We start from the raw sequence: 24,982 nt of genomic DNA, 5'->3' as shown, positions 1-24,982 counted from the left end.
GCTTTAAGAGAAGAAGCAGAGGATCAAATAGCCAAAAAGAAAAGACTTAGTAGAAATCCTTGGATAACACAAGATATATTGAATTTAATAGATGAAAGGAGAAAATATAAAAATGCAGCAAATGAAGCAAGCAAAAAGGAATATAAACGCTTAAAAAATCATATTGGCAGGAAATACAAAATGGCTGAACAGGAATGGTTAGAGGACAACTGAAAGGGTTTAGAAGCATATTTCATTAGGGGAAAGATAGATACAGCCCACAGCCTTTGGTGAAAAGAAAAGCAGCTGCATGAATATCAAGAGCTCATATGGGAGAGCAGTCCTAAGCAAAGAAGGGAACGCTGAAAGATGGTAGGAGTATATAGATGGAGATAAACTTGAATGCAATGTTATGGAAAGGGAAGTGGACATAGATGAAGATGAGATGGAAGATTTGATACTGTGAGAAGAATTTGATGCTCTGAAAGATGGGTGTGCAAGATAAATGAGATGGGCAAAATACCCTCAGACTTTGAGAAAAGCATAATAACCCCAATTCCAAAGCAAGCAGGTGCTGACAGGTGTGAAAATTACCAAACTATCAGTTTAATCAGTTATGGTTGCAAAATGCTAACATGAATTCTTTACAGGACAAAGGAAAACCTGATGGAAACTGACATCGGGGAAGATCAGTTTGGAAAACAAGGATAATGAAATGTAGTTGAATTAAACCAGGTGGTGCTAAGGGAATCAGATTAGGAAACAAGACACTTAAAGTAGTAGATGAGTTTTGCTATTTGGGCAGCAAAGTAACATGATGGCCAAAGTAGAGAGGCTATAAAATGGAGATTGACAATGGCACGAAAAGCATTTCTGAAGAAGAGAAATTTGTTAATATGGCATATAGATTTACATAAGTCTTTTCTGAAAGTATTTGTCTGGAGTGTAGCCATGTATGGAAGTGAAACATGGACGATAAACAGTTTAGACAAAAAGAGAATAGAAACTTTTGAAATGTTATGCTACAGAAGAATGTTGAAGATTAGGTGGGTGCAGCAAGCAGCTAATGAGAAGGTGCTGAATAGAATTGGGGAGACAGGAAATTTGTGCCACAACTTGATCAGAAGGAGGTATCATTTGATAGGACACATTCTGAGACATGAAGGGATCACCAACTTTGTACTGGAGGGAACTGTAGGAAGTAAAAATCGCAAAGGGAGTCCAAGAGATGAACACAGTGAGCAAATTCAGAAGGATGTAGGATGCAGTAGTAACTCATAGAAGAAGAAGCTCACACAGGGTGGATTGGCACGGAGAGCTGCATCAAGCCAGCCTTTGGACTGAAGACGACAACTACAGCAGCGAAGGATAGCAACAGTTGTTTGTGATGTGAGAAAGATTGGCTGCTTGTAGGTGACAAATTTTTGAAAATAGGTGAATAATTTATGTTTTAATAGTATTTTTTGGACACAAATATCTTTCCACATGCTTGAGTATGAACCCACAGATTTTTCTTGTTATGGAAATGATGTTTATAGCTTGAATTATGGTTGTAAATGTTTTGTATATTGAATGTAGTAGCTACAACAAGCATCTGTAGCTTGATTCCATTGATCTGTGCATACCGTATTTACTCGAATCTAAGCCGCACTCGAATCTAAGCCGCACCTGAAAAATGAGACTCGAAATCAAGGAAAAAAGTTTTTCCGAATTTTAAGCCGCACCTGAAATTTGAGACTCGAAATTCAAGGGGAGAGAAAAGTTATAGGCCGCGTCTCCAAATCGAAACAAAGTTGGTCCATTGTAATATGAGACACAATTTAGGTCGAGTGAATGACAATACAGCTACAGCAGTTTGGTTCGAGTCGTAAGCTTAGCAGTTAAGCATTACCAGGTAGCCATTGCTATGCGTCAGGCGCTCCGTCCGTATTTATATGGGTACCCTTCCTTTTCCACGTGCTTCGTCTGGTTTGAATTGATTGCTTATTTTTCTTTGATCTGATAATCGCAGTTTTCTTTGTTATAGGTGTTTACATTGCTCTAAGCTGAAAATGCATTACTGTACTGTGTCATGCACTGTTTGTCGCATTCTGATAGTGCGTGTTTACGGCCTGTTGCCGCTCGCGGCATGGCTTGCTTTTGTGCGCGCTACCTCCGCTTACAATAAAAAAAGAGAGGAATCGTCTCATTAGCGAAACAATGGCAAGAAACTGCTATTTGTTGTTACTTACACTGCTGCTTTCTTTGGTAATGATCAACAAGAATCAAATAATAGACTGCGTATGATAGAAGATATTCTGAACGAGAGTTTAGCGAAAATTTTTCTCTGTTTGGAAATCTTTGCAGGCGCCTCTTTAGTACATTACATTCAGCACAGAAATTAGAGTCACCTTAGATTTAAAAATCTAGTCAGTTGCCATGCTTCATTTCTGACTGTATCAGCATTCAGCATAAGAATAATACGAATATAAACATGACATGGTATGTATATTCTTCCGCGTTTGCTGTTGTCTCACTCTAATTGCGTAGTTTATGAGGCAGACAGTATTTAAATGAGATAGCAGCAAACATTAAACAATACATGGCAAAATGTTTATATTTGTATTATTCTTATGGTGACAAGAATACTGCATGTGATTCACAATTTATAAAAGTTCCTATTAGCAACCATCTCTTCTCACAGATAGGAAAAAAATTCAGAACGTAGAGTTGGCCATATTGACAAACATCCCAAACAGTCCTGCCAGTCGGATTTTCGTAGTACATTGAAATGCTGCTACATTCGAAGAGGAACAATATGGAATTTGTATTTACTTTGTTGGATAATGTATGAAAATGCAGTGGTCGAAACTTGGGGCGGAGAAAAAAAGCTCGTCTTCCACCTTTTTTTTTTAATTTATTTCCTGACGCAGAGGTTTTGGTGCCAGGATTTATCTTTGTGCCTACAAAGCATGCCTGTGTAGCGCAGAAGTAAGTTGTGGCGGCACCCACCAACATTTTGCAGAACTTCCGCTTGCTTTGTACTCGATTCTAAGCCGCAGGCGGTTTTTTAGATTACAAAAACCAGAAAAAAAGTGCAGCTTAGATTTGAGTAAATACGGTATTGTCTTTCTGGTAACATATTTTAGGAATTAAAAAAAAAGGGGGGGGGGGGCTTCAAATGGCTCTGAGCACTATGCGACTTAACTTTTGAGGTCATCAGTCGCCTAGAACTTAGAACTAATTAAACCTAACTAACGTAAGGACATCACACACATCCATACCCAAGGCAGGATTCGAACCTGCGACCGTAGCGGTCACGCGGTTCCAGACTGCAGCGCCTAGAACCGCAGGGCCACTCCGGCTAGGAATAATCACTTCTGCATTAGGCACAGAGTTACATTCAAAGCAATGATTTACAGAAAATGTTATACTTATACAAAATATTATGATTCCTTGTATATCCGACTGTCTCCTTTAAGATTTTCTTTAATTATCTTTTGAAACTGGAGTCATCAAAATTGTGATGGAGAAAAATGTAGAAAGTGCTATGTCTCCTCATTCTCAATTGTGAATAGTTGAATATGACACAGTTATAGTCCAGAAAGAAATAAAACTTTTTTTGCTAGCCAACTTGCAAATAAAGAGACAAAATGAATTAATGGAAAGGGGATAAGGTGGCTTGTTAGAATTGGTACATCTGCTTTGTATGATGACATATTTCATAGCAAGAACCCTCAGATAATTTGATATCTGGTTTTATTCAATGTCCACTTGTGCAAATTATTCCACAGTTGCTTTGTATCTACATATTGTTATGTATGTAGAAAAATACCATGCCATTGCTGGCTGACTTGCATAGGGTTTTGAAAGACGCTGTGATGGTGGCTTTTGTAAATGGTTCTGCACAGAGAACGCAATACAAGATGTCACAGATGAAGAGCTATCAGAGCAAAACAAGAAAAAGTACCCTATTTATTTTATGACTTTGCCAAAACACTTGATTGTACAGCTCATAAAATCCTACTTGAAAAACTAAAGTACTATGGCTTCAATGACATTCCCCCTTGCTTGGATGAAGTCTTACCTTCATAATAGAAAGCAGAGGGTCACATTGACAACCTGTGTCATAAGCATGAAACCAATGTCAAATATGAGGTAACATACCCTATTGGATGACATAAGGATCAATACTAACTGCATTGTTGTTTATAACTTACGTAAATGAAGTCCTACCTTCATAGTAGAAAGCAGAGTGTCGCATTGACAACCTGTGTCATAAGCATGAAATCAATCTCAAATATGAGGAACATACCCTGTTGGGTGCCATAATGATCAATACTGACCCATTATTGTTTATAACTCATACAAATGAACTTCCAGTGACAACTATAATATTTGCTGACAACACAAGCATACTGGTCAAGGGTCCAAATTCAGCCTTTACAGAAATAGCTCAGATGATATCTTAAGACACCTACAAGTAGTTTGCAGCTAATGGTTTGCATTAATCTCACAATGACTCATATTACGCAATTTTAAACCAGCAAATTACGACTTCCTAGCATGAGAAATAAACATTAATGGTTGTACACTAAATGAAATACACTGTGTGAAAGTTATCGGGGGCTCCAGTTGGTTAACAAGTTAAAATAGAATCAACACACAGATAAATTAATCAAGAAGCTTAGTTCAGCATCTATGCCCTCGGAAGCACCTCTTGTTGTGTTGAGCTAAAAGCAAGAGTGTTGGCTTATTTTGCATATTTCTACTCCTTGTTGCCTTCTGTAATTATATTTTAAAGTAGTGTGCCTCAAGTAAAGACAAACTGAGGAGCTAATTGATTGAGAAGTAGTGGCTATGGCCCTGTAAACTGACGTACGGCTGGGAGAGCAGTCTGCTGACCACGTGCCCCTCCATATCCGCATCCAGTGATGCCTGTGGGCTAAGGATGACATGGTGGCCGGTCGGGATCGTTGGGCCTTTGTGGCCTGTTCAGGTAGAATTTACTTTTAGTTCCTAAAGTAAATAAAGTGTCTACTCATCAGAACTGTGCAGTAAGAATATTGTGTAAGGTAGATAACTATACATCCTGCAGAAGTCCTTTAAAGAATTTGGAATTCTCACACTCACTTCCCAACACACTTATACTTAATGGTTTTCCTTGCTGACAATAACATGAGTTTAAGCTGAACTGTGATTTATACAGTCACAGTACAAGACATAAACATGTGGATGAGATTGATGGAACATGATAAATGAATGAACTATTGTAATTGGAACATATATGAAATACCTGGAATATTCTCTCAGGAATAGCATTTATTGTAATTTAATAAAACTGTTAATAATAATAATATATTGTGTGAACAGTCCATTGTAATTGACACACTGACGGCTTTTTCTCGATCTTGCCCATTTCTTTTATAATGAGATTTACTGCTTTTAAAAGTTGTTGTTTAATCATGTCTTTATTAAAATTTCATTTTATGAGATAGGCCTAATATGCCATTATGTTCATTGTTAAAACACAGTTAAATATGTGCAGGATATTTTGAGGGCCGTCGACCTGTATTAATAGTTCGAGACCCAGACCTCATCAGGAACATCATGGTCCGTGATTTTGACTGTTTCGTGGACCGACCAGTGCTACGATTGAAGAACAGACCACACATAGATAATATGCTAATTAACCTGAAGGGAGCTGAGTGGAAAAAAGTGCGTGCTATGCTCACCCCTACTTTTAGCTCAGGAAAGCTGAAATCTATGGAGAAAATAGTAGTACAGTGTGGAAATCAGATGACACGCTACCTAACAGAACGTAAGTACATAACTACTTTCAGTAACTTCTAAGAAAATTAAGAATTTTTGCTTGTTGTTTGTGTGTTTTAAAATTCAGGATCTGTAGGTACATTGCAGTTCCTTGCAATTAGTCTATTACTTTATTTATGCTTACTGAAATTTGAGGCCCCACTTTTGAAGACAAGTCTTCTTTACTCAGTCTGTTGTTTGTTGGTGCAGGAGGTAAAGCAAGGTACCTTTCACAGTATGCTGATACAATAGCTCCATACTTTACAATCATATACAAACATTTGCTCAATGAAAGATCCGTACCCAAAGACTGTAAAGTTGCACAGGTCACAACAATATTCAAGAAAGGTACTAGGAATAATCTACTAAATTATAGGCCCAAATCATTAACGTTGATATGCAGCAGGATTTTAGAACATATATTGTGTTCAAACATTATGAATTACCTCGAAGAGAACAGTCAATTGACACACTGTCAACACGGATTTAGAAAACATCGTTCCTGTGAAACACAACTAGCCCTTTACACATATAAGGTGTTGAGTGCTACTGACAAGGGATTTCAAATTGATTCTTTATATTTAGATTTTCAGGATGCTTTTGATACTGTACCACAAAAGCAGATTGTAGTGAAGTTGCGTGCTTATGGAATATCATCTCAGTTATGTGACTGGATTCATGATTTCCTGTCATAGAGATCACAGTTTCATAGTAATTGATGGAAAGTCATTGAGTAAAACATAAGTGATTTCTAACATTCCCCAAGGTAGTGTTATAGGCAATTTGCGTTCCTTATCTACATAAACAATTTAGGAGACAATCTGAGCTGTCGTCTTAGGTTGTTTGCCAATGATGCTGCTGTTTATTGACTAGTAAAGTCATCAGGAGATCAAAACAAATTGCAAAATGATTTAGAAAAGATTTCTATATGGTGCAAAAATTGGCAATTGACACTAAATAATGAAAAGTGTGAGGTCATCCTCATGAGTACTAAAAGGAATCTGTTAAACTTTGGGTCCATAGTAAATCAGTCAAATCTAATGGCTGGAAATTTGGCTAAATACCTAGGAATTACAGTTACGATCAACTTGAATAAATACCTAGGAATTACAATTATGATCAACTTGAATTGGAAAGAACACACAGAGAATATTGTGGGGAAGGCAAACCAAAGACTGTGTTTTACTTGCAGGACACTCAGAAAATGTAACAGATCTACTAAAGAGACTGCCAGCACTACACTTGTCCATCCTCTTTTGGAATATTTCAGTGTAGAGACCCTTACCAGATACGATTGATAGAGCACATCAAGAAAGTTCAAAGAAGATTAGCATGTTTTATATTATTGCGAAATAGTGGAAAGAGAGTCATTGAAATGATACAAGACTTGGGATGGACATCATTAAAACAAAGGCATTTTTCGTTGCAGTGGTATCTTCTCACAAAATTTCAATCACCAACTTTCTCCTCCACATGTGAAAATATTTTGTTGACACTGATCTACATAGGGAGAAACGATCATCATAACAAAGTAAGGGAATTCATAGTTCACACAAGAAGATATAGATGTTCGTTTCTTCCGCATGCTGTTCAAGATTGGAATAATAGAGAATTATTGTTAAGGTGGTTTGATGAATCATTTGGTAGGCACTTAAATGTGTTTTGCAGAGTATCGATGTAGATGTAGATCAAGTAAACCATCTGGTTTGATTTGAACACTGCAGTGTTTGTGTGTTTATTGATCTTCCATGTACTTGCACTCAATGCAGGTGTTGCTACCACATTCATAACTATTTTTGCTATCAGGTCCAATGTTTCCAGGCTGTATACTTCATAACAGAGCAAGGTAGAACCATCCTACTTGTTCTTGTACCAATCCTTACATCAGTATACTTTTTTCTTTATTTTATCTTGTTTTATGAATGCCATATATATATCAGTGACATAAATTAGCTACTTTTTTATTCAAGTAGGAATTCATAAAATTTTATTGTTCACATTGTCATTTCTCAATTACTGATGACAATAGTCTAATTAATTTACCTGAAATTCATAGTGAGCAAATGGCTGTTCGATATAACCTGCTGGAAGCTCTCATTTGCCTCTTCTCATTAAATGTCTTGCTTTTTCAAAAAATGTTATGTATCAAAAATTGTCCATGATCAAAGATCTTGTGTTGTAGAACATTAAAATCTTAAGTAATGGTTATTTCTGAAATGCAATACCATATTTTATAGCTCAGAATTTTCTGACTCCAAAAAGTCTACTTTCATTAGGAAACTTATTAATTTGCCAATTGTTCCCTCTGAAAAATTTCATTTTTTAACCATTTTTGGCATACTCTGTGAGTCCCTGCAGAAGCATAAGTAATATCATAAAATTGTATATATATAATTTTGCCAATTTTTTATGATCACAAAGTTCATAGTTAAATAGACTTGCTCTTTTGCTTATTATTATTGTATTTGCTTATTACACAGCCCAGTCATATTAATGTGACTACCTGTCAAGTGCCCAGATAACCAGCTTTTGCAGAGCGGACCACTGTAAGATGCACAGGAAGAGAATCAGTGGGGTTCTGGAAGGTACTGATAGGGATATGGAGCCATGCTGATTCCAGTGCTGTGGACAGTTGCATTAGGTTTCTGAACTGATGATCCATAGCTCAAACAGCCCAATCGAGGAGGTCCCATAGATTCTTGAATGGGTTTAAATGTAGAGAGCTTGGTGGCAGGGGATTATGGTAAACTCATCCTGGTACTCTTTAAACCATGCGTGTACACTGCAAGCTGTGTGATACATTGTGTTGTCCTGGTGGTAGATTCTGTAGTGCCGAGGAAAAATAAACTGGGTGGTGGGGACGGACACGGTCCCCATGTATAGATGCATACCTCTGTTGGTTCACTGTGTCTTCCAGAATACTGATATCACCCAGGGAATGCCATAAAAAAATTCCCCGGTCTATTCCCCCCTTGTTTGCTTTCAGACATTTCATACCATACATGTCAATACACATCGGTCCGATGAAGCAGAAAACGTGATTCACCTTAAAAGCTACCTTTCACCACACAGTGGCCATCCTGTTGCAGTACTGTCATGCAAATTGCAGGCTTTGTTACCAATAAACAGTAGTCTGCATGAGTTCATGAACCAGGTGCCTGTTGCAGAGGCCAATAAGCAGCAACATTCACTAAATGGTCGTTGAGAAGACACTGTTGCTAGCCCCTTGGTAATCTGGGCAGTCAGGTGTTCAACAGTGTTGCACATCTGTTCACCTGTACACACCTCTTCAACCATTTTTCATCACTGTCATCTATGGTCTGCGGAGCACCACAGTTACCTTGGCTGCAGTTTCTATTGCCATTTTGCCATGAACAGTGTACTTTAACCATGATGGCACAGAAACAGTTCAGAAATTAAGCCATTTTGAAAATGCTTCAAACCTTGGCCCAAAAGCTAATGATTGTACCCTTTAGGGTACTGCGATTGCACTGTTTTCCACTTCCTCCAAAAGGCTTTAATATACCCTCCACTGCTAATGCTGCCACCAGCCAAGTGTGAATGGTTATTGCATGTTGATAAGACATAGACAGTGGTTACATTAATGTTAATGACTGTGTATTTGTGTCTGCTGATTTTGCTCTCTCTCCTGTTAAAAATTAAAATATAATAACATATTTTATCAATAAGCAGTTTGCAGCTCAATCCATCAATAAGTGTGTGGCAGTCATTCACAACATCAACATCGACGTCTACATCTACATTCAAACTCTGCAAAACATTGTGAAGTGCATGGCAGAGAGTACATCCCATTATATCTGTTATTACGGTCTTTTACCATGTCATTGACATGTGGCATGAGGGAAGAATGGTTGATTGAATGCCTTTGTGCACACTGTAATCAGTCTGATCTTGTCTTTGAAATCTCTATGAGAGTGATACATAAGGGCTTAAAATAATATTCCTAGATTTATCATTTAAAACGGGTTCTAGAAAATTTCTAAGTAGGTTTTCATGGGATAGTTTGCATCTATCTTCAAGCATCTGCCAGTTCAGTCCTTTCAGCATCTTCATGAAACTTTCCTATGGGTCAAACAAACCTATGACCATTCATGCTGCCCATATTTATATTCATTCAATATCCCCTGTTAGTCATATATGGAACATCTCCCACACCCTTGAGCAATATTCTAGGATGGCCCGCATAACTTTTTGTGTTCAGTCTCTGTTGTAGACTGTTAGCATTTCCTAGAATTATACCAGTGAATTGCTGTCTGCCACCTGCTTTAGCTACAACTGAGACTTTGTGATCATTCCGTTTCAGATCGCTGCAAATTTTTACACTCATGTATTTGTATGAATTAACTAATTCCAGCTGTGACTCATTGATATCATAGCCACAGGATCAGTACACTTTTTTTCATTTTGTCAAGTGAACAATTTTAGATTTCTGGACATTTAAAGCAAGTTGTCAGTCTTTGATCAGCTTTGAAATCTTATCAACATCATACTGAATATTTGTGAAGTTTCTTCAGACATTACTTCATTGTAGATAACTGCATCATATGTGAAACATCTGAGGTTACTATTAGTATAGGCCACAAGGTTATTAATATACAACATGAACAGCGAGGGTTCCAACACATTTTGATGGGGCAAACCTGAAGTCACTTCAACATCTGTCGATGACTCTCCATCTAAGCAAGATAACATTTTGTGTCCCCTCTATGAAAAAATCATCAATTCTGTCACAAATTTCACTTGAGACTGAAGTGCCCTTGGCCAGTTGTGTACTAAGGAAACAATTTTATCTATTTGTTGGAGTAGCAACTGTTTGTTTATTCACCATAAATTAACTCAGTACTGCTTTAGAGAACGAGGATGAGGACGAGCCATGTGGAGAAATAAGTACAACTAAAATGCCCTTCTATGATGGTGCATAGCAGCTGCTCAGTATGATGAATCCCACAATTGTCATTAGTACTGATGGGCAAGGAGCTGCTGTGGATGTGGTCCCAAGAGGCCATGGGCTCATAGACAATCAAAGGGCAGGCACAGTGAAGCATAGCTTTCTGGAGCAGCTGTGATCCTGGCGAAGGTGCGAGACGGAACTGTCCTATCAGTAGTGGCTGCAGCAAGTGTTGTGGTCCATTGCAAAGGTGTGAGGATGTGGCTGGCAGTTGATCTGGGGCCCAGAGCTGAACTGTCCATCAAGGAGTTGATCAGCAACCTAAGTACCCTTCAGTGAATGAATACAGGTGCAGCGTCACATGGACATGTGACCACGCAGACTCAAGCAGGTGCCTGTGGCAGCAGTGCTGCTTACTGTGACCTTGTGCCACATATCAGTGACAGTGGCGCTTGTGTCTCCAGACACTGTGGGAGCTGCAGGAGGCTTGGCTGTAAACAGGTCCATGACTATTCAGTTGACAAACAACCTCCTGAGGTAAGGCTGGACATATATCAGCAGGTATGGTGGCCAGATGTGCTGGGGCTGAGCCTGAAAAGTGCGGGTTGGGTTTCGCATGATGTATGGAGGAGGTCAATCTGTTTGAGATATCTCATTGCATTTGAGCTCAGAATACGTTCTATGATTCTACAACAAATGGATGTTAGTGATATTGGACAGTAACTTTGTGGGTCACTTCTGCTACCATTCTTGTAGATGGATGAGATCTGTGTTTTCTTCCAGCTACTGGGTACAGTTTTTTGTTTGAGGGATCTATGTAAGATTGTAGTTAAGAGAGGGGCTAATTCTGCTGCAAATTCAGTATATAATCTGATAGGGATTCTGTCGGACCCTGGAGCTTTGTTAATTTTAACAGTTTCAGCTGTTTCTCAGCACCAGTGATATTAATACCTATTTCAGTCATCTTTTTAGTGGCACAAGAGTTAAACTGGGGGCAACACTCCTGGGTTTTTCCATTGTAAAGGAACACTTGAAAATGAAGTTAAACATTTCTGCCTTTGCTTTGCTACCCTTACTTTCAGTTCCTGTCTCTGCTACCCTTAGTTTCAGTTCCTGTCTCACCCATGAATGTCTGGACTCTAACTTTGGTGCCACTAAAATGACAAGAATTGCTTTGGGTTTTGTGAAAGATATTTTGATGATACTCTGCTATGGTAATCATTGGAGGCCTTGTGCATTGAATGCTTGGTAGCCAAATATGTTTCATTCAACATCTCTCTATTTATAGCCCTATGCTTTGTTTTGTACCTATGGAGGGTCGTTCCCATCATGTCAACTGTTCTTTTAAACTTGAGCCATAGTTCCTCTACATGCTCCTGTGCTGAACCAAAAGTTTCAAGTTCCTCACTGGTGTATGACACTACTGCTTCTTTATCTAGTTTACTAAGCATATAAATATTTCTACTTGTTTTACAAGGTGCATTCAAGTTCTAAGGCCTCCGATTTTTTTTCTCTGGACTGGAAAGAGATAGAAACATGCGCATTGTTTTAAAATGAGGCCGCGTTCATTGTCAATACGTCCCAGAGATGGCAGCACCGTACGGCAGATGGAATTTTACCGCCAGCGGCGAGAATGAGAACTGTTTTAAATACTTAAAATGGCGACGTTTTCCTTACTTGAACAGCATGCAATCATTCGTTTTCTGAATTTGCGTGGTGTGAAACCAATTGAAATTCATCGACAGTTGAAGGAGACATGTGGTGATGGAGTTATGGATGTGTCGAAAGTGCGTTCGTGGGTGCGACAGTTTAATGAAGGCAAAACATTGTGTGACAACAAGCCGAAACAACCTCGGGCTCGCACAATCCGGTCTGACGACATGATCGAGAAAGTGGAGATAATTGTTTTGAGGGATCGCCGAATGACTGTTGAACAGATCGCCTCCAGAGTTGGCATTTCTGTGGGTTCTGTGCACACAATCCTGCATGATGACCTGAAAATGCAAAAAGCGTCATCCAGGTGGGTGCCACGAATGCTGACGGACGACCACATGGCTGCCCGATGGCATGTTGCCAAGCAATGTTGGCGCGCAACGACAGCATGAATGGGACTTTCTTTTCATCGGTTGTGACAATGGATGAGACGTGGATGCCATTTTTCAATCCAGAAACAAAGCGCCAGTCAGCTCAATGGAAGCACACAGATTCACCGCCACCAAAAAAATTTTGGGTAACTGCCGGTGCTGAAAAAATGATGGTGTCCATGTTCTGGGACAGCGAGGGCGTAATCCCTACCCATTGTGTTCCAAAGGGCACTACGGTAAAAGGTGCATCCTACGAAAATGTTTTGAAGAACAAATTCCTTCCTGCACTGCAAGAAAAACGTCCGGGAAGGGCTGCGCGTGTGCTGTTTCACCAAGACAATGCACTCACACATCGAGCTAACATTACGCAACAGTTTCTTCGTGATAACAACTTTGAAGTGATTCCTCATGCTCCCTACTCACCTGACCTGGCTCCTAGTGACTTTTGGCTTTTTCCAACAATGAAAGACACTCTCCGTGGCCGCACATTCACCAGCCGTGCTGCTATTGCCTCAGCGATTTTCCAGTGGTCAAAACAGACTCCTAAAGAAGCCTTCGCCGCTGCCATGGAATCATGGCGTCAACGTTGTGAAAAATGTGTACGTCTGCAGGGCGATTACGTCAAAAAGTAATGCCAGTTTCATCAATTTCGGGTGAGTAGTTAATTAGAAAAAAAATCGGAGGTCTTAGAACTTGAATGCACCTCGTAGTTGCTCTTTTTGTAATGGTAAATGTTGTTGCTGCAACTGCCTCATGGTCACTAATACCAGTTTCAGTGTGGATCTCGTCAAAGAAGGGAATTTCATTTGTTGCCATTAGATCTAATGTACATATTTCTGTCATTATTGGTGATCTGAACCATCTGTCATAGGTAATTTTCAGAGAAGGTATTTATTAATGTTCCACAGGATGTCTTGTCACGCCCACCACTAACAAAAATGAAATTTTTGTAATTGATTGTTGGATGATTAAAGCCTCCACCTATGATTACAGTATGACTGGGGAACTTATGCACTTATGCACTCACAAAGTAAGGTTTTGTCTTGAGTTTTTGCTTACATTAGGTGAGTCTGATGGTCAACAGAAGGATCCATTTATAATTTTATGCCCACCTGTAATACTAAATCTTGCCCAATCAATCTGGCATGCAACTTCAATTTACAACTTGGTTGATTTAAGTTTCTTGTCTACTGGTTAAATACAACTCCTTCATTTTCCCATCCTTTCTATATATGTTTAAATTTTCCCCTAAAATTTCACTGCTGTCAACTTTGGGTTTTAATCAAGTTTCTGTACCTAGTATTACGTGAGCTTCATTGCTTTTAGGAGTGCTTCAAACTCTGTTACTTTGTTGTGAATGGTTTGGCTGTTAACCACTAGGATTTTGATACCCTGGCCAGAGGGAGGCATTTCTGTGGATCTTACACTGACAGGTAAACCCCTTATTTGTTAAAGAAACAAACTCCCATGCATAAAACATCTTTAAACTTTTGATTATTATACAGTTGAGTTAACATGTTAGATCAGGTTTAGTTTTCGTTCTATAGACCCAAAACTGAGATGATTCTCATGGACATGGAACATTGTCAGAAATACTCACTTCCCAGATCATTGTCAGGAGATTGCCAAGATGTGTGAACACATTACAGTGAAATGGAGTTGCTAATAAATATTTGACATTCAGCATGTAAATGAGAAAAAGTTGAGAAAAATATTGAAATTATGTTTAAAGTTTTTTTGGAGATCACTTAGGGCTCTTATTATGAAACACAGAATGAACATAGTCTGGGTAATTTGCACACCATTTTAAGCAGAAGCTAGTTATCACACATCAAAATGTCTGATGTCATATATCTTGAACTATGTGTCATACAGTGATATAATTTCAGATACTTTCAGTGGTATATGTGGATACTGTCTGCAGACTGTGTTGTGAATAGAAGTAATAAATTAAAATGTCTTGTCTAATGCTGAAGTTTTACTGCATGAACAGCAAAAATGTAGTAAGCAATATTTTTTTACATTCATCATATAATGTGTATGCACTTTCTACCTGTAACACTTGTCTTATTGTGTTAAACTTTTAACATATGGTTGTATCTCATAATGAGTAGATTACAACAGAATTTTAAATTTTGTCAATAATTATGTGAAATGTTGAAAATGAAATTTTTCTTGTCTCTCGAAGCCATTAAACAGACAAACTGCAACTGGTACTGGATTCTGGGATAGTCACTTAATAATATAGATACTTCCAGGTCTCCTGCAGCTGTCATTGTCTGGACTGGATGGAAAATCAACTAAACTAAAAAAAACCTTGTGTGCACAGCACATGCAGTCATTGACATGGGTAGCAGCTTATGATGTGTATTGCACACCAGACCTATTTAGGAGGACACTACAGTTCTCAACCCTATGGTGCAAGTCCAGGAAGTTGCAGACCAACTTTTCACAGAACCTCTGCAGTCTTTGGTTCAACCCTTCCACTAGTCTCAGTTCCTGAGGGGGTCGGGGTGGGGTGGAAGGGGGGGGGGGAGGTTAGTGGGGGTGCACGATCTCTTCTGGAGCAATGCTCTACATTTTGAGCTTCTTTTAAACTATGAGCAAGGCTGGTATTCTCACCCTTCACTTCCATTTACTGGAATGGTCCAATCATGGCCTCAGAATGTAGACAAGAGGCATCATTTGTCCCAGTGTGTGCCAGTCTGCAGTTGGTTACATCCTGTTCCTTCATTAGCTGCCAGAATAGCCTGTTCCACATGTTGAATGAGGCTCCCAGGCATACAACTGAGTGCACATGGTGTTCCTTCCCATAAGTTTCTGCCATTTCGCTAAGGGTTACCATTATTTACCATAAGTTTGAAATGTTTCCCCTTGACAGGGGCCCAACAAATGTCCCAACAGGTAAAGTGGTTTCAGTATCAGATGGCACCTTGAGCTTGTTGGTTTGAGGGGTGCACTTAACATAGTGAGTTGTTCCCGTTTCCTGTCTTTCCTGTACGGGATGTCTAGACCTACCATATAATGAAGATGCTGAGTCACAAATAGGCACAACAAAAAGACTATCATCATCAGAAATAGACAACATACACATACACACTCACGCAAATGCAACTTACACACACACACACACACACACACACACACACACACACACACACACGACTGCTGTCTCTGGCTGCTGAGGCCACACTCTGAGCAACAGCACATGATGGGAGAAGGAACTGGGTGTTGGGGATCCGGAGGAGGCTGGGCTGGGGTGGGGAGGGGGAGGGATAGTAGGGTTGGAGTGGGGGTCAGTAAACTGCTGCTTGTGGGAGCAGTCCTTGCAAAAGTACTACGTAAGTTGTCAGAGTCAAACCCTGCCGCAGTAACCCCACTGCAGAAATCGTGCAGGATATCTCCAGTCTCTCCTCAAATCCTTAGGCCCATCCCAGAACTTCTCCCCACAATCCATATCTCTCCTCACCCCTATCACTCCCTGCATTCCTACCTTCTACATGCTTCCTAAAGTCCATAAACCCAACCACCTAGGAAGCCCCATCATGATTGGTCACTGTGTCCCCACTGAGAGAATCTCTGCTCCAATTGACCAAAACTTCAGAAAATTACCCACAACCTACCCTTCTATACAAAAGACACAACCATTTCCTCCACCAAATCTCCACAGTCCTGTTCCTTTACCACACGGTGCCCTGCTCATCACTATTGGTGCCACCTCCATGTACACTAGCATCCCTAATGCCCATGGCCTTTCCCAACACCCAGCAGATTCCAAATCTATAACCTCCTTTGTAGTTGCTGTGACTAGCTGTATCCTCACCCACAATTACTTCTCCTTTGAAGGCATTACCTACAAACAAGTACAGTGTACGGCTAGGGGCACTCACATGGCACCTTCCTGTACCAACCTTCCTGTACCATCTAGAGGAATTCTTCCTTTACACCCAGAATCCCAAACCTCCCCCATTTGCTTCACCTGGTCATACTCAACACAACAACCCACCTTCCTCAATGTTGACCTCCAGCTCAAAGATGGCTATATCAGTAATCAGTACCTCCATCCATATAAAACCTACCAACCACCAGCAATACCTCACTTTGACAGCGGCCATCCATTCCATTCCAAGAAGTCTCTTTCATACTGGCTAGTCACCTGTTACCATCACGTCTGCTGTCACAAGAGGTCCCACTCAAAATATACTGAGGGTCCACTGAGGCCTGCACAGACTATAATTACCTTCCCAGCCTGTACAAAAACAGATCTTCTGTGCCTTATCTCTCCAGTCACCCAGCATCTCCCAAACTCCCATTGTCTGGCCACAGAGAGCATTCCCCTCGTGACTCAGTACCATCCAGGACAGGAACAAATGAACACATTCTCTGCCAGAATTCTGGCTACCTCTTGTCATGCCCTGAAATGATGACTGTCCTGCCCACTATCATTCCTACCCTCCCACAGTGGTATTCTGCCACCCACTGAATCTACACAATATCCTTGTCCATCCCTACACAACTCCTTTTCTCAGACCCGTGCCTCACGGCCCATATCACTGTAACAGACCCAGATCCAAGACCTGTCCCTTACATCCTCCCACCAACTCCAGTCCGGTCACAAGTATCACCTATCCCATCAAAGGCAGGGCTACCTGTGAAACCAATCATATGATTTACAAGCTAAGCTGCAACCACTGTGGTGCATTCTACGTTGGCATGACAACCAAAAAGTTTTCTGTCTGCATGAATGGCCACTGACAAACTGTGGCCAAGAAACAGCAGGACAACCCTGCTGCTGACCACACTGCCCAACACAACATTCTTCATTTCAATTACTGTTTCACAGTCTGTACCATCTGGGTCCTTCCCACCAATACCAGCTTTTCTGAATTGTGCAGATGGGAACTCTCCCTGCAATATGTCCTACATTCTTATAACCCTCCTGGCCTCAACCTTTGTTAGTCCACTGGACCCGCATTCAGGAGGATGATGGTTCAATCCCACATCTGTCCTTCCTGATTTAGGTTTTCCATGATATCCCTAAAGTGCTTCAGCAAATGCCAGGATGGTTCCTTTGAAAGGATGCAGACAATTTCCTTCCCCATCCTTCCCTCATCCTGTGGGACTGACGACCTTGCTGTTTGGTCCCCTCCTCCAAATCAACCAACCAACAACTTCATTAGTCATTATCCTTACCCATCTAGCCCCTTCCCTATTCCTGTTCCAGCACTACACAGTCCTCTATTGCACCAACACACCCCCAGTCTTTCTACTTCTCTCTATTCCATTAACCCTTCTCCCCTGATAAAGGCCTCATTGGCCAAAACCTTACTTTCTCATAGTATTTTTGTTGTGCCTATCTATGACTCAGCATCTCTGCTATACGGTGAGTAGCAACTATCTTTCTCATGATATTGTTACATTCCATCCTGGATTTTCCATTGTTGAGTTACACCTAGACCTACCATTGACATACCGCTCACAGAAATGGACAAGTAGTGATTGATCCTGTAATTCAGTATCCAGAGTCAGTATCCACAGGAGAGGATAGTACTTGAGATACTTTTGGTATCTCTGGTACATGATACTCTGTAGGCTTCCCAACACACCCATTCACAGCAGCATTATGTCGTAAGTTTCATGTTAATGTGTATAGCTATCAGTCAAAATGTACAGTTATGTTGTGATTCACTCTGTAGTTAGTTATCAAATTGTAAATTCCATGTTGTTAATCAGAAATAAATAAATAATGAAAATTATGATGGTGCTCTGTCAAATCGGTTATAGTGTAGGTGATGTACTGACATTGATATATGAACTATGTAAACCAATATATACAAGCTGATTATCACAATATTTATGGTGTCAATAAATGTGAAAAGATTTCAAGTTATCTTCTACAGTGTTGTGGTCTTCATTTTATAATAGTGTAATTAAACCAAATAACTGCAAGAAGAGTGACACAATGAAAAGCAGCTACCAATTGCAGGAAACAGGCCAGTAACATTACAACGTCAACTCTGATACAGGGCTGATTTCCACAGTTGATCTATCCTTGTGTTTTGCAACCCTTGCACTTAATGCTCAGTTGGTCACTGATGTTCACTCCAGTTATCACTTCCCTATCTGACTACACTTTGCAGCATTCGAGCAAGCTGCCTAGACGGGTGCTCAGACAGGAAAATGGGACTATACAGGCAACTGGCTGGCTTGCTGATCATCCAGTACCATGCTGTTCTTGTTCTCGAGGTTTTCATTTGTGGTTGAAACAAAGAGGGATACTGTTATTAGGTGTAATTCTATTGCATCACACTGCATTACCACATGCTACTGCACGAGCTTAACAACTCCTTCAGTGATTCTAATGGGTAGTGTTATATACTTAAAATTATGAGCTTGACATTTGCATAAGTCTTACCTCAAAATTTTGTGAATTTTAAGAGTGTAAAATTAACAAAAAAAATCATTTTGTTCCTCTGCCTTTCTTACCATGAGACAACTGTATTTATAAAGGTTAAGCTGTTAAAATGCACAAAATATTGAGGTAAAATTAGCACAAACGTCAATTTACAGTTTGTAAGTGTAGGAGTAAGATGTGTTTAATTATTTTAGCAAAGAAAAAAGGAATTTGATTCAAGCAGTTAAGACTGACTAAGGCAGTGGTGTAAGAAGGTGAAAGAGCATTCGAAATATTATCTCAAACAGTGGAACATCCAGATGGGATGTAACAATATAATGAAAAGGATAGTTGCTACTCGCCAGAAAGCAGAGATCTGAGTTGCAGAAAGGCACAACAAAAATACTGTCAGAAAGTTAGCTTTTGGCCTACAAGGCCTTTGTAAAAAATAGACAAAACACACACACACAAATGCAACCCATACAAACATGACCACAGTCTCTGGCAGCTGTGTGTGTGTGTGTGTGTGTGTGTGTGTGTGTGTGTGTGTGTGTGTTTGTTTGTTTTGTCTATTTCTGACAATGGTCTTGTAGGCTGAAAGGTAACTTTCCAGCAGTCTTCTTGTTGCGCCTTTCTGTGGCTTAAAATATTATGTGGTACATATGTGTTGTGGCTTTTGTAGGCAAATCTGAGGTTTCATCCTGGCTCAATAGACCATGACTGTCCTCTATCAGACTGTTTGTATTGATTTCCCCTGTACCATCTTGTTATGATGCAAACAGTTATCAGCTAAACCCTGTTGAAACCTTTATGTTATTCACACTTGTTTTAATTTCTGACCTTATAGGAGGAAGAAACAATACAGCTCTCATATTTGTTTGTACCCCTACTACTCTCTCGTAATGAATTGATGACAACAACTGTCATTAGTGAACAAATGGAAATTTTTTGATTAATGCGCAAAAATGTTTAAATAGATGCCTACAAGACCATGTACAGAAGTTATGGAACCTGGAATTCACATGAGGCCTTACGAACTGATATCTTGGAACTTCACACAAGACACACAACTTGCATGCTTTCAGCTGAAGTTGATGGTTGGCCACTTCATGTTAAGTCACTGACAAGTCTTACATTTCTGAATTTGTGTTACTGTTCCTGAGTGCAAATAAATCATTGGGAGGTACCTTCAATTTCTTTTGCATTGTTGTTAGTGTCTGTATTTTGTGATATGAGAGGATACAGTTAATTTTTTTCCCTTTACAAAGTTATAAGGTTTTTTCAGCATTGAAACTGTAACTGAACAGAAAAAAAGTAGAAGAAAAATGTGTTCACTTTTCAAATGGCACTAGTTTCATATCCAAATCTCACATATAGCAACTATAAATAAAGTTTGTAAACAAGGGAAGGCTTTGATCATTGTGTATGTAGCTAAATCTGGGACTGCAACTGTGTTACATTTCAGTATAGAAAAATAATCTGTTGATATAGCAGAGTCTAATGAGTGTCAGTGTAGTATTTGCAGTCACATCAATAATGTAAGTATTAGCACACACTAGGTAGAATAAAATATGTATTATTGAAATATGAGTCTATTCATTCATATTATTAGTATTTGTCTTCATTTATATTTCAGATGTTACAGATAATAACAATGAGTTTGAAATGAAAGATCTCTTTGGAAGGTTCACAATGGACGTTATTGCAACTTGTGCATTTGGTGTGCAGTGTGACTCACTGAAGGACCCAAATGATGAGTTTGTGAAAACAGCTTCAGAATTCAATGACATTTCTGTTTTGGACAGAGTTATCATACTTGCTGTACTTTTTATTTTCCCACCACTGCTGAAGTACCTACCAGTGTCCTTCTTCAATGAAAAGGTAAAGAAAAACAATGTATCAGCATTATCCATCTGCCTGACTTTGAAATGTTTATAGAAATCATATTTGTGCTTGTAATACTTTGGAAAATGTAGAAGTTTGGAAACGAATTAATCATTTACAATAGCACTGTTCAGCCAGACAGGAGTATGTCTTTCCTCAAATTTATTGGGGATGTGATGCATACCCAGAAGAAGTTGATCTATGTTATTAAAATCAAACAGTCTCTAGACATAAATTTTTCTTGTAGGAATCCATCTTTAGCATTGATAACATCTAATGAGAAGATGGGAAGCATGAAATCACTATGATGATGACACTAATTTACACTGCAGTAAATAGCCAAGTTCTCATTAATTATTGTTGCTGGGGCAGACTGTAAGACAGTGGGAAGTCACTCAGGTGTCAAGGTGAGATCCTCAAGGATCTTAGTCTCTCCTTGTCCTTCACAACAGGTGGGTCCCTGTCACTGAGGTGACTGAAAGACCTGCTGCTCCTTTCTGACCTTAACCAACATATCCATCTTTCTTCCATAAAGCAAGAGTTAATAGTTGCAAAAGCTAGGATTAGTGTTTTCACTTTTATGTGTGTCTATCAGCAGTACTGGAATTTGCCCCCTGATGGTTAGTACTTATCAGCCATTCTGCTATGGTTGTCAATAGAAAATAAACATCAACTATTTGATATTACTGAAGAAGCAGCAGCTTTTCTCAAAGCAGTAAAAAAATGGTTCAAATGGCTCTAAGTGCTATGGGACTTAACATCTGAGGTCATCGGTCCCCTAGACTTAGAACTACTTAACCCTAAGGACATCACACACATCCATGCCCGAGGCAGGATTCAAACCTGTGACCATAGCAGCAGTGTGGTTCCAAACTGAAGCGCCTAGAACTGCTCGGCCACAGTGGCCGGCAAAGTAGTAAAATTCCTTATGATTGTATTATGTTAAATTTAGCACAAGTAAGTGCAAATAGTTGATAGCAAGCAATTTTAATCAGTTATTAACTCAATTTCTAATAGGTGCTGAATTTTGTTATCAAGTACTGAACGTCCCTTCCACATCCCTTAAAGGTTCCTCTATATGATATGACCTAAAAAACATGATGATTGAGTGAACTCTTTATATAATTGCTGGCAAATATGTCCTTGTACCCAGTAACCAGGGGTGGGCTTTCACATTTACAAGTAAAAATTCTTGCAGACATGTATTAAATGAAACAGAAGATAAAGTGAACAAAGCTAAGAAACTGAGGGCAGGTAGGAAGCGGGCCACAAATAATCCAGCAAGAAGGTGAAGAGAAATTCATCAGAAGCGAAATAAAGTGCATCCTACTACACTGAACTATTTTCAGCAAATATATTAAATATTTCATAGAGACTTTCAGTTATGAAACTTCCTGGCAGATTAATACTGTGTGCTGGACCAAAACTCGAACTCGTGAAAGGCATAGGTCTCAAGTTCGAGTCTCAGTCTGACACACAGTTTTAATCTGCCAGGAAGTTTTGTATCAGCACTCACTCTGCTGCAGAGTGAAAATTTCATTCTGGAGACTTTTAATTGTATTCTTAAATTTCCACAGTTTTGCGTTTCACAGGCAAGTGCTCTAACAACATGTTGTTATGTTTTTATGTATCTCTGGATGGAAAAGTCAAAGAGTTTGTACATGCTAGCAGGGATTATTTTGATCTGTGCTATGGAATGGGAATGCTGTATTAAAAATCAAGATTTGAACAAGTCAATAGTTACAAAGCAGTGCTTAACAAACAAATAAAGAATTACATGAAAAGTGAAATTCATTTGAGAAAATTAGAATTACAAAGAGACAGAATGGCAGCTGTTATTTACCTTCAGAAGGCAAAATTCCAGTACTGTCAATCAGGGATGGGCTATGATCGCGCTTGAGAAACGCACGTCGTGAAGGCAATTTCTCGAAAATTTCTTGGGTATGCTCGAGAAAGTGACAGTGCTGCGCTCTCTGAGAAATTGCGCAAACCTTCAGTACACGAAGCACTGAGCCGCAGCAGTCGTACTCGTCGTACGTACGTGCTCAGAAAACTTTGAAATTCTATGATTGATATCGACTGTACTACCGTTATTAATGTGTACGGAAGTATTAGTATATGTCTCATAAGTCAAAAATCATAGAATTGTTGTTAAAAAAAAAAGCACAGAATTCGCATAAAACAGAAGCTTTATTCTTACAAAATAAACTACCTTGTACATTCTGCATGTATGCATGCATGCTTAAACGAAAAAGAGAAGTGCTATAGCCTTTTTTTATATACAGAAACCGCGTACATGCGTACAAAGGAAACAAAAGTTGTTCAGCAGAAGGTATTTTTACATCCCATTGCAACACTGCCATCGATTTTTGTTTAGAAATATGATTTTATTAACCAATTGGCCTTTTAGTCTGGTTCTTTATTTGTTTATAAGTAGTCCTGTTTTTGAAAATATTCTTTCACTGGGAACAGAAGTTGCAGGTATTGCAAGATATTTTTTGGCACGACAGCTAGACCTGCGTAACTGTTTTCATTTTATTTATTTTTTTCCAGTAGTGTAAAGGATTATCTGTGCATTGTAGGTACGGTTCTTCCAAATATTGTTGTACCTCCAGGTCTATTCTATCACAACCGCTTTTCATTAGATTTTTATTGGAAACCTCTTCATCGAAAGAAGCCCATAAGGAACTACTGGTATTTTGTACGAAATGGTACTTGTGGCTAGTGTCATTAGCAGCTGAATGAATAGATCGTACGGTCTCTACCACGTTTGTGCACTCTGCAATTAGGCTTGCAACGGCATGTTTTGAATGAATGGGATTCGTAAATGGTAACTTTTGAATCTTGGGTCGAGAACTGTGGCAACGGCAAGTACTTTGTATGTTTCTATTAATCCTAGCCGGGCTATTAGTGAGTTGTGCAGATGTTGCTGCAGCTCTTGCGCTGTCGTGGTAGCCCACTTCCCATTGCATATGGTTAGGATTAGCCGTCTGATTATTGGAATAGCTTTAGAAAGAGAGGTATAGTTTTCAGTTGAGATTTCACTTGTTATCACTTGAAATGGCTCCAGTACACAAAACATTCGCTCAAAATTCGCCACTCATCAACTGTGAGGTTCTCTACACCTGAATACAAAGATGATAAACAGGCTGCAATGCATTCCTTTTGCTCCACTAGACGTTGTAGCACATAAAATGTACTGTTCCATTGGGTTTCGGTTTCTGGAATCAGTTTATGAACAGGTTTTTTCATTAGATCATGGATCTCATGGAGTTTTTCATTAGCATTGCAACTTGTTTTAAAATAGCTAACAATTTTTCTGGCCTTTTCCCGCATTATGCAGAGCTCACTGTTGCTATTCAAAGAACTTTTCACAACTAAATTGATGGTGTGTGCTAGACAAGGCACATGTTGCATATCTATGTTGCCACTGTGAATAAGTTTTACGGCTGCCGTCATGTTACTGGCGTTGTCAGTTGTGATGCTTACAACTTTGTTTTCAATGTTCCATTTTGAAATCACATTATCTAACGCCTCACTAATATTTAGCGCTGTATGCTTTTCTGGGAAATGGAATGTCTCGACCGAGCGAGGTGGCGCAGTGGTTAGCACACTGGACTCGCATTCGGGAGGACGACGGTTCAATCCCGCGTCCGGCCATCCTGATTTAGGTTTTCCGTGATTTCCCTAGATCACTCCAGGCAAATGCCGGGATGGTTCCTTTGAAAGGGCACGGCCGCCTTCCTTCCCCATCCTTCCCTAATCCGAGCTTGTGCTCCGTCTCTAATGACCTCGTTGTCGACGGGACGTTAAACACCAATATCCTCCTCCTCCTCATGGAATGTCTCGAGAGCTAAAGCTTTCAGGCACCAACTACTGTTAATGAAATGACCAGTTACAGCAATATATGCCTTACTATTGAGTGAGGTCCAAATATCGATC

General features: G+C 39.5%; 1 protein-coding gene across 4 annotated transcripts in view; it reads left to right on the top strand.

Moving 5' to 3' along the window:
- Positions 1 to 24,982, top strand: part of LOC126175394 (cytochrome P450 9e2-like) — a 139,177-nt gene that overhangs the window by 60,586 nt on the left and 53,609 nt on the right. For all 4 annotated transcript variants that reach the window (XM_049922178.1, XM_049922180.1, XM_049922181.1 and 1 more), the window contains exons 3-4: positions 5,507 to 5,779; positions 20,793 to 21,037. In XM_049922178.1, the coding sequence (XP_049778135.1) occupies positions 5,507 to 5,779; positions 20,793 to 21,037 (518 nt within the window). The remainder of the gene's footprint in view (positions 1 to 5,506; positions 5,780 to 20,792; positions 21,038 to 24,982) is intronic.

Source organism: Schistocerca cancellata, chromosome 3, assembly GCF_023864275.1.
Source record: "Schistocerca cancellata isolate TAMUIC-IGC-003103 chromosome 3, iqSchCanc2.1, whole genome shotgun sequence".
In the NCBI taxonomy this organism is placed as follows: Eukaryota; Metazoa; Arthropoda; class Insecta; order Orthoptera; family Acrididae; genus Schistocerca; species Schistocerca cancellata.
Note: the sequence above shows the minus strand (reverse complement) of the source record. Positions and strands in the feature narration are given on the sequence as shown.